Source organism: Octopus bimaculoides, chromosome 4, assembly GCF_046866305.1.
Source record: "Octopus bimaculoides isolate indiv1 chromosome 4, ASM4686630v1, whole genome shotgun sequence".
NCBI lineage: Eukaryota > Metazoa > Mollusca > Cephalopoda > Octopoda > Octopodidae > Octopus > Octopus bimaculoides.
Genome location: NC_142931.1, coordinates 135,545,573 through 135,557,033, shown reverse-complemented (window position 1 = coordinate 135,557,033; position 11,461 = coordinate 135,545,573). Strand labels below are relative to the sequence as shown.

At 34.5% G+C, this 11,461-nt stretch overlaps 1 protein-coding gene across 1 annotated transcript in view; it reads right to left on the bottom strand.

Moving 5' to 3' along the window:
- Positions 1-686: 686 nt before the first annotated feature.
- Positions 687-11,461, bottom strand: part of LOC106880169 (prolyl endopeptidase) — a 38,339-nt gene continuing 27,564 nt past the window's right edge. Inside the window, exons 11-20 of the mRNA XM_014930014.3 lie at positions 10,005-10,109; positions 9,458-9,538; positions 8,628-8,741; positions 7,505-7,653; positions 6,714-6,830; positions 6,039-6,134; positions 4,677-4,778; positions 3,387-3,543; positions 2,964-3,032; positions 687-835 (exon numbers count right to left, since the gene is read on the bottom strand). Coding sequence (XP_014785500.2) covers positions 767-835; positions 2,964-3,032; positions 3,387-3,543; positions 4,677-4,778; positions 6,039-6,134; positions 6,714-6,830; positions 7,505-7,653; positions 8,628-8,741; positions 9,458-9,538; positions 10,005-10,109 — 1,059 coding nt within the window. The 3' untranslated portion in view covers positions 687-766. The remainder of the gene's footprint in view (positions 836-2,963; positions 3,033-3,386; positions 3,544-4,676; positions 4,779-6,038; positions 6,135-6,713; positions 6,831-7,504; positions 7,654-8,627; positions 8,742-9,457; positions 9,539-10,004; positions 10,110-11,461) is intronic.

The following is an 11,461-nucleotide window of genomic DNA, read 5'->3' as shown; positions in this document are numbered from 1 at the left end:
GAGACAGATGGTGAGAGACAGATGGTGAGAGAAGGAAAAAAAATTGCTGTTGATAATGAGAGATTCAGGTAGAAAACATGGAGAATGATAGCATCAATTTACTCTTACTTGTTTCAGCCATTTGACTGTGGCCATGCTGGAGCACCGCCTTTAGTCGAGCAAATCGACCCCAGGACTTATTCTTTGTAAGCCTAGTACTTATTCTATCAGTCTCTTTTGCCGAACCGCTAAGTGACGGGGACAAACACACCAGCATCGGTTGTCAAGCAATGTTAGGGGGACAGACACACAAACACATATATACGACAGGCTTCTTTCAGTTTCCATCTACCAAATCAATGAATAGAATATATTTGTCAACACATACATGCTTGGCTTGTTACTATGGAAACAGGCATGAATATGTCTATGGCTTACGATTGGTTAAAATTACTCAAAATTTTCAAACTTTAAAGCTATTAACTCTTTATTTATAGATTTATGGCAAAAATGAATTTCAAGGCATTGATTACCATATATGACATCGATTGAAGGGATGGAAAATTGGTAGCCAAACATAAAAGATCCAGATCTTCTACTAATAGCCTCAGACAGACCAAAACCTTGCAAGTGGTGAGTGGATTTGGTAGACAGAAACTGAAAGAAGCCTGTCGTGTGTGTGTGGAAAGAAAACTCAAACATTTTGATGACAGAAAGACAACTTTTATTATCAAATTGTTTGAATTATGATTCAGTTGATTACCAAAGCAAGAAGTGATTAGAATAATCAATGGTCGAACCAATCAAGTCCCAGACTCTTCACAATAAAACAGTACATATCTGTTTGTTCTTGAATCTGAAAAATTAAAACAAAAATTTAGCTAAATGGCTGGCTTCAAACTGGAATTGAACTCACTTCAATTCAATACAAATATAACAAAGTTTACATATTCCACTTATATTTTCAAATTTAATAGGTTAAACAAGATGCTAGAACAACCGAGTAAATTAATAAGCGATCAAGTGACTGGTAGTCTGTTTTTTCTTTTTAAGTTGGTGTTGCTGATCATCAAGTCATTTGCATAATAGAACCCCAAATATGCAGGGCCAAAGAATAGAAAGGGTCAACAGTTCCTATCCCATCATGAGTGTTACATTGTGTGCATGACAAACTTTCCACTCCTAATGACTTGTTGCAATGAGTTACTGTGCATACACGTTTCATTATTTTAATTGATAGTTGTTGAAGTATCATGCTGCTTTTAAGATTTTAAATGTTGAAAAATATTGATGAGCCTCTGTATTTTACTAGGGGGGGGGGGGGGTGTTAATACTAGTACATTATGCTATGAATTCAGCCCCCCATACAATCATCAACAAAAGTAAGTACACAACACTCATTTCTTCCAGCATGTGGTAAAATTGCAGTGTTTTTGCTATCCATCTCCTCATTTCTTGTGTAATCTGTTTAGGTTCAATACAATAGCATTTTCATGCAGATTTACAAGCATTATTATTTTGTAAATATGTACATATTTTGTTAACTGATTGCTTTAGTGATTGTAGACACCATTGTTAATTTTCTACTTTCTTTTCTCCCAGTAGCTTTTTTTATTTTTCTTTGGCCCTGAGGATGTGGTAATTCATTGAGCATTAATATCTATATGAGTAATTGGATATGTGCAAGAACCCTCTGCCTTCAGGCAAACATTTGCATAAGCAATTCATCATTTAACGTCCACTTTTCATGGTGGCAACGGGTTAGACTGGAACTAGTAAGCCAGAGGGCTGCACCAGGCTGCTTGTGATTTGGCATGGTTTCTCCAGCTGGACGCCCTTACCAACACAAACCACTCAGAGTGTAATCACTGGTGCCATTCACATGACACTAGCCACGACTACAACTCCACAGGTGCCATTTACATGATGCTGACAACAGCCACAACTATGATTTCATTTAGCTTGAGTTTTATTAAGTACAGCATATCACCTTCTTTATAAATGCTGAAAGCTGTCTCCCCACTTACTCTTCCCTTCAACTCCACAACCTTAAAAAAGCCAAAATGTAGATATGATTAAAGATAGGTCTAATAAGATTGTTGGAATGCATGTAAATGTTGCAAGAGGTATGATGGAAGGGAGCCTCAGCAAGATTTTTCATAACTGAGGAACAAAGATATAAATTCTCTTAGGTAGGCAATAATGATGGTTGAGAGGTGTTGATATACTTTGGCAGAGAAATGGCTAGATGAGTGATCAAAGTAGTCAGAGAGTGTGATAGGATATTTAAGTATAGACTAGTCTTGGGAAACAACAGTAACATTTATCTCTATATATATTCCTCAAATGGGACTGACAGATGAAGAAAAGAACTAATTTTTTGAAGCCTTTTTGCAGATTAACGCAATGGCAATGATCTCTTAGAGGCTGGGCAACAACCTAATGGATTCGTGAAAGCTGTGGCTTTAGCTCAAAAATAATGAGGAAAAAACAAGAGATCTTGGGGTTTTGTGATGCAAATGACTTGATGATCAACAACTTATACAGAAAACTACCAGTCCCCTGATCATCTATCAATCTGGTGGACATACAAGGCAAATTGACTATATTTTCATTAAAAACAAGACCGATACTTTTGAATACAAAGTCCTTCTTATGTTGTATAATCACAGATTGTAAACTCAGAGTAGAATGGTCCATCTTCCACCACTTAGAAGATACCAATTTCAGCAATGACACTGCCCTTCTCTCCCAGCATAACACTGATATGGACAAGAAAGTCACAGCAATGAGTGTAACATCCATGAAAGTTGGCCACAAGATCAACATTAAGAAGGCAAAAAGCATGAGAGTGCACGCAACCAGTGGTTGTCAGCATCAGTTTAGAGAAGAGGAAACTGAAGATGTCAGTCATTTCACAGAGATAGGAAATAATAAAGAAAGAGCGCTTGGCATCACTCATAAAATAACAGAAAATAACTTACAATCATGGCAGTTGGTTTCCCTCTTCCATGTCCAGCTTTGGTGTCTATTTTGATAAGTAATGGATTTGACTGCAAAACACAAAGCATTTTTAAAATCATAAAGTTGCTGATATTTGCCTTCTTCACAAATACCACTTTTAGTTTCCTTTTTTGTATATAAAATTAGCCAGTAAGATACAATCCAAGAATTGGAGTAAATATTTAAATTTGGGGAGAGGAGATAAAGTGGAAAATGAGTAATAGAAGGGAAATAAGACACTGTAATTAAAGTAGAAAAATAAATATATGCACGAGAGAGAGAGAGAGAGAGAGAGAGAGAGAGAGAAGTGTGGGGGGGAAAAGAGAAACAAACAAACAGATGGACGGATGAATAGGAGGAGAGATAGAACAGACAGGTAAAAAAAAGTAAAATGAAATTCTCACCTGTTTCTTTATTCCTGTCATAGTATGCTGGAGTTCAGCAATAAACTTAAGGGAATGAAGTGGTACAACACGGTCGTCATGATCAGCTGTCAACAGGAGGGTTGAGGGATACTGAATATCATCTTTAGGGACCCTAATATTATGGAGTGGTGAGTACCTGAACAATTAAAATACAACAACATTTAACAAATTAATAAATGTGACAATTTATTAACAGATGACATAATTTTAAATGATTCTCAATTTTCTTATCAGGTGATAAGGACAAGTTATATATTACTGGTATTTATTTTAATAATAAACTCAGAAAGACAATGTTGTCTCCAGGTCACATCGAACTCAAAACAATGAAATTGGAAGTATCTAACACAAAAGATAAAATTAATGCAATTGTTAGTAAACTAGTAAAGAGACAAGGAATATTAGTTTTTTTTAAATATCGATACCCTTAGACAGGCTAGGTGATAACTTGTTGGGTTGCTCTTAAAAACTTATCCTACACACTGTTTCATTTAACATTTGTTGTTTTTGTTCCTTTTCTTTGTTTGGGTTTAGTGTTTCCAGCTGTATGCACCTCCTAAATATGCAAATGAACTTTATATTCATTCAGAAATTAACACCATTCCAGTGTGTTGTACCTATAAGGTTATTTTCTATATATATTTATATATATATATATGAGAAAGGGTTTTGTATGATCGTGTATAGAGGAATATATTATTTAAAAGAGTTCCAACTCTGTTTTTTATGTTTTATTTATATTCTTATAAAATTAATGTGGGATATAGAATATGGAATATATAATATAATATAAATAGTAAAATGAAATGAAGTACTGAATGTCTTATTGAATATATGAAATATTGAGTATTAAATATATAAGGACTAGAATACTTTCTTGCCTCATGGCATTCATCAGATGTACTATATATATATGCATCCCATCCATGCCAGCATGGAAGGCAGACATTAAATGATTATAGAGAGAGAGAGACTGGCCAGTTGATCAATGAAATAGATACAATACACTTTAACTACTAATTCACCCCCAACACATGCAAGGTCAGCTATGCATAGGAAAACAAGCAGAATGGGTTCCCTGGCCAAGAGTGGTATTTCTGTGGTGTAAGTTGTTATGGCTTACACTTGAGTGGTTTCAGGGACAACAAAGCAAGGATCACTTAACACTTCAGATGTAGTAACATTTTGGATTCAGACTTTAGGTCAGTAATCCAACACATTAAAGTTAAGATGTATGTAACATATACAACATTAATTTTGATGTCTTACTTTTTAAGAAATTCAAACTGTTCTGAAATATCAGAACATCCAAAATCAGTGGTCCATGCATGGCCAATGGTGAATTTATGGAACCGAAACATATCCATTACACTGAAAATGGAAAATGGAAAAAAAAGAAAATATTAGAAATTTTTTTATAGTGAATTAAAAATAATTTCAATATCCATTCACTAAATCAAAATTTACAAAGCAATTGATAACCGATCATATTGTTCCATCTATACCTTTCATTTGGATAGAGAATAAATATTTGTACAGTAATTCATTCATGGCTAATAATACAAAGAGGTTATGCTTCATTGATGAGGTCTGAATAAGACCAAAAATGTTTGAAGTTATCTTCCAACTAGGGTTTCTTGAAAAATAAGAAAATGAAAAGAAAAAAAAACATTAACTAATATTGCTTTTTCCTCTCACCACATTTATTTCCAGTTAACTTTTAACATATATTAACACAAACTTAACTATTGCTTTTGATAATTTTTAACCCTTTGCCAAGACCCCATGGTGGGGAGGTAAGCTCCATAACCACTCAGCTGCAACTGACCATGATGATGATCATGTGTAAGACTGGTAAAGGTTAACAGGAAGTTCTTAAATTCAGAGATTAGTCATATGTCAGAACATACAGAAGGGAAAGTGGTTCCACAATGAACACTCACTGGAATGAAAAGCTAGGCTTTATAAGCTATCAAAAGAGAATGACCATCATCTGCACATTTATTTACAGAGATGAATTAACATCTCACAATATGCAATTGCTTTTCTTTTGTCTCTATTTGCCTGAAAAAAGCAGAGGTGCCACACACTAGTTGTATGGTTGGTAGGAGAAGCATTTTATTATAAATACCAACAATTTGTGAAAATACCTAAATTCATAGCAAGTTCTAATCTCTGATGACATAGAAAAATTATCATCATCATTATCATGTTAACATCCATTATTCCAATGCTTGCATCAGATGGATGGAATTTGTTGAGGTGGAAATTCTAGTCAGTTGCTCTTCCTGTTCACCAACCCTCACCTGTTACCAGATAAGGTAATATATTATTTCCTCATGACCAGAAATATTTTCATGGAAGACTGGAAACAAAGGACATTCCTTGCATATTGAGGACATGTGCTACTATCACAAGATGTCAAGGCAAGGAGGCAGTAACATACACATGCACATATATACAGAAACACAACAGGCTTCTTTCAGTTTCCATCTACCATATTCATCCACAGGGCTATGAGCGGCTTAAGACTGTAATAGAAGACCCATGGCCAGGGTACCATGCAGTGGGATTGCTTGAAAGATGCAAAATATTGAGGTGATATAAATGTATAAAATGATTAAAACTTACCCCACTTGAGCAAGAGCAACTCCATACAGCTCTGGACGCTGGTTTATGCAGGCTGCAACAAGTAGTCCGCCATTTGATTGACCATGGATGACAAGTCTGCAAAATAAACATTTAAAATGCTAATATTTAAAAACTGCTTATAACAAGGTATTCAAATTTTGGCACAAGGCCAGCAAGTTCGGGGAAGGGCACAAGTCCATTACTTCAACCTCAGTGTTCTGCTAGTATTTATTTTATCGACTGCAAAAGGATGAAAGGCAAAGTCGATCATGGCCGAATTTAAAGCCAGACAAAATGCTGCTAAGCATTTTGCCCAGCATGCTAACAATTCTGCCAGCTCACTGCCTCGTTTATAACAAGATTGTAATTTACTGCAAAGCAATATTTGAAACATCTTTGGTTTGTCATACACATTTGATATTTGCAATTTCTCCTTTATATTCCAGAATTACAAAACAGTTCTTTCTGATTCCAATCTGCCTGAAACTAATTGGTAGTAGAGTTTTAAGGTAGTTTGTATTACAATTGTATCCATGTAACAACTTATAGTGGTATCTTAAGGTACTGAGGTATTGATTGAATATATCCAGGTAACAACTTGTAATAGTTAGTGGATGTGATTAATATAGCCAGGTCACAAACAGTAATAATTGTGTAATGAATAACTGTACTTACTTTTTGGGGCAGGTGTACTTTTGATTAATGAGATATTCAGCAGCAGCATGGAAATCATCAAAGACGTTTTGTTTTTTGGCATGGGTGCCACTCTTGTGCCATTTTTCACCATACTCCCTAATAACACAAAAAAACAGAAAATTTGTGACAAACATATGATGGTATTTAAGCCATCAAATGGCGCTTTACAATTACATAAATATTCAGCAGTTTCAATCTAAACAACTGATATGTTGTGGCCTCACAATAGATAATTATTCATTTACTTCCTCAGACATAATTTGATTCACAATCAAGTTGATTGTGAATCAAATTATAATATCTGAAGAAGTGACTGAACTTTAAATGTATTGCATAAAATTGCAGAATTTTTGCATGTGATAGAAATAAATGGGGTAAGTTCACTGACACATATGTAACATTGATTTGACTTCTCTTTTCCTTAAAATTATTGTAATTCACTATGTGAGGATTATCACATACCAATTTAATATATGGGAGAATTTACGAAAAAAACAACAGACGAAGACAGGTGGTGTAAACAACAAATGGATGTATTAGTTTAACGCTCGGGAATAGAGAAAGTCTTTGACGTTTCAAGCCTACGCTCTTCAACTGAAAGGAACACAGAAAGAAATAAGGAGAGAAAGGAGAAAAAATATAAATGTAGTGGTCAGCGATCTATCATGGCGAATGTCTTGGATTGACAGAGTGTTTTCTTAATAACTGATCAAAGTATAACTAATCATTTGGTAGGAGTAAAGAAGATAGTACCAACTGCTGCTACTTACCCACCACCTCGAATATTGGCTAGAGCATACACTCCATCTAAATCCTTGAGAAAAACCAATCTTGAAACACTGAATGTTGGTTTCATTGAGATGTCAAAACCTCCATAGCCATACAAAAATGTTGGGGTGTTACCATTACGGACCAAACCCTGAAATGTGACAGAAAACAATTAGACAATGGTTAACGAGCTTCACAATTGCATCAATAATGTCCGGCAATTTAAACTTTTAATTATTTCAAATTTTGGAACAAGTCCAGTAATTTCAGAGGAAGGGGTCAAGCTGATTAACCAGAGCTGAAAGAAATGTTGCTAGGCATTTTGTCCAAGTGCAATAGCAATTCCGCCAGGTAACCATCTTAATCAAAACTTGAACATTAATGAAGCATTAGATTGATACAAGGTTAATAATTTGAAGAAGAGTGAGATTGACATAATGCAGATGAGTAGAGAGAAGGTAAGAGATAGAGAGATGAAAGGGTATTGAGGAAGTGAAGGGACAGTAGGGAGGAAGTGAGTGAAAAAGAGGCAAGAGAATGTCACAAATGCAGGGAGAAAGAGGTGAACGAGGAAAGGGTGCCACAGCTTCCATCATTCTTTATTTGTCTTCCATCTCCTCCAGATTGTAATTAAGACTTTCTATGTTGATAAGTTAAAAACAGAAGTTCCAGCCTCTTAAAATGGAGTGAGAGTAATTGCCTAAAAATATATCGATTCCATATCTTCTACGGTAAGATATTTTGGTAAAATTTATAATAAATCCATATATTAACTCTCTGAGGTCATCGTTTTCAATGACTTTAACACACACACAAGTCTGATCTCAAAATCATCCTTATAATAGAAGACACATGATAGATCTTACTGTAAGAAGTAAACAGAAGATCTTATAATGAGAAGCATGCAGAACATGATATTGTAGAAAACACACACAGATGTTATAGAAAACATACAAGATTTTTTTTTATAAATGACACAATAATAAAGGATAGGTTTTTGTAATAGAAGACCTTCAATAAATCTTACCAAGAGACCTGGTAGATCTTATTGAAGACTACATGTAATAGATTTACAGAAAGTGAAAAACAAAACGAGGAAAACACCTAAATAGTAAAACATCTTACTTTTTTATGAACCAGAAACATTGGAATCTGGGTTCCATCTTTGCTTGGATAAAACACTTGTTGAACTTCAAACTGGCTGAAGTCAAAATTATTCACTTTAATTGTCCGGAATACCTGTTGAGCACAAAAATAAATTTTTAATTAAGAGATTTATAACAAATAGTTTCTCAAAATTCATACAACATAAAATGGATTTTTAACAGTTTTATTTTTATCAGATATTCTAATGAACCTCCATTTGTAAAGCTTCAACAGATCCAATGACATCCCCAGCACTAATCAGCATCTAAAAAGACATTATCTAACTGCAAAAGTTACCTCCCTTTATATTAGAACTAGACAACAAAAGCTATTATCAAAAATACAACTTTATGCTCTCTTCATCATCGTTTAACGTCTTCCTCCCATGCTGGCATGGGTTGGACTGTTTGACAGAAGCCTGCACCAGGCTTCTGCGTCTGTTCTGACAGGGTTTTTACGGCTGGATGCCTTTCCTAACACCAACCACTCTGTAGAGTGGACCGAGTGCTTTTTACGTGGGACAAGCACAGGTGAGAACAGTTTGGCATGGTTTTTACAGCTGAATGCTCTTCCAAATGCCAACTGCTTTACAGATTTTCTTGGCACCAAAACATTCAATACCAAATGGATTTCTTTACTAAATCAGTAAGGCCAAATGGGCTGTGCCTAAACATTCCTAACCAAAAGCACTGCCCTTTCCTTCTCTAAGTCAAAAATACTTATTCAGTCACTGGACAGAAATATCCAATGACAAAACCTCAGAGAAGCGAAAAGTTTCACAGTTTATCTCCACCATGTGAATTACTTACCTCAGGAGTTGGTTTTTCGACTGTCATATCCACACGGTAGATAATGCCAGGAGTCAGGAAAGACATGAAGTGGATAAAAATCTACAAAGAGAAACAAAAGATAATGTACATACTGAAAAATTTAACTAAATAACTAAAGTACTGAAAATGGATAACATATCTATATGTTAATATTAACACATCTATATGTTAATATTAACACATCTATGTGTTAATATTAACACATCTATATGTTAATATTAACACATCTATGTGTTAATATTAACACATCTATGTGTTAATATTAACACATCTATGTGTTAATATTAACACATCTATATGTTAATATATTAACAGTTAATATATTAGATTAACATAACTAAATTATATAAAAAATGTGAAAGAATACTTCATACATATGTATTATATAAAACATATCTTAAATGTATTTAAGTTATTTTGTCGTATATAAAACATGACGGAATAGCTTAAATGTTTTTAAAATATATTCCAGTTGAATTTTAAGGAATACAATCAAAAATCTGTAAATTAATTAAATGAAACTCACCTCTTCACTTTTCTTTCTTCCTGAACAACCAATTATGGTGCCAATGTCTAAAGGTATCTCAGCTTCCAGTAATCCAGTTTCCAGACGATGTACATACAGCTTATTCTAGAAAAATAAATCATCGTTGATTAATGAATGAGCAAAATGTGATTTACAGCATCAAATAATCAAGAAAAAAAAGCTTGAAATCTTAAAGGTTTAGTCCCCTAAACTTCAAAAGATGCCAATCAAATCATATAAATTATACAATGGAGTAAAACTAACCTGGTTCTTTTATGGCAGAACCAAATCTTTGCTCCTGTTTCTATATCATTAAATAGCTACAGTGTTTGTTTTCTTTCTTAAATCAGTTAAATAAAACATTGTTTTATCTGGTTACTACAAGTTGTTGAAGAAAAGAAATTAATACTTCAACAGACATTAGTTAGTCTCCAGCTGTAAAACAGAGCCTCAATAACATATGTCTAACACATGCAGGCATGGAAAAACATGTAAAAATGAATGAATGGATGAAATTAATATGCAGCAGCAGTAGCAACATTGGTTAATGCCTGTTTTTCCATATTGGTTTGGGGTGGAAAGTTCAACATGAACCAGTGAGCAGGAGGACTGCACTGAGCTCCAATGTCTGTTTTGGCATAGTTTCTACAGCCAAATGCCCTTCCTAACACCAACCACTATACAGAGTGTAGAATGTGTATTTTCCATGCAACAGACACTAATTAGATCAACAAGTAACTGGCAAGTCAAGACTCCCCCAACTGAGAAGTGGGTATTTGTCCTTGGGTAGCAACTGTTATTTCTTTTTGCTTATCCCTAGAAAGTATGAAAAATGGCTAATATTTCCTTCAAACTTGTGCTTTTGTTACATTCATTCAAACCCCAAAGAATCCCCCTCATCACATGCTCCTCCACTACTCCTGCTCATTTTCAGAGATGCACATATTGTCAGCCACTAAGGGACATGCTCTCAAGTGGTTATGGTCAAGCAGGTGATAAGCAAATCTGTGGTATTGAGCAGAATATTTGCTATAACGATATTTCGGCTTCAGCAACTCAGCAATGAATCTGTCTGAAATGTAATCGAAATTCAACTCAGAAGATAAAGACGGACAAAATGTGTGTGTGTGTGTGTGTGTGTGTGTGTGTGTGTGTGTGTGTGTGTGTGTGTGTGTGTGTGTGTATATATATATATATATATATATATGCATAAATGGGTACAGATCGTCACCAATTGTGTAAACATGAAGAACAAAAACAAACAAGTTAAACATGCAAACAAGAAAAAAAAAATGGTAAACAGGACAAGTAAACACAGAGAACAACCCTTCATCAGCTATCGGCTGTCTACTCCTCATTTCGACCATTCAGCAACAATATGAGTCTTCAAAGACAGTTGCTCTCATAAATTCCAAAATAAAATTTAGGATTTATGGAGGGTCAAAGTTGGGAACAAA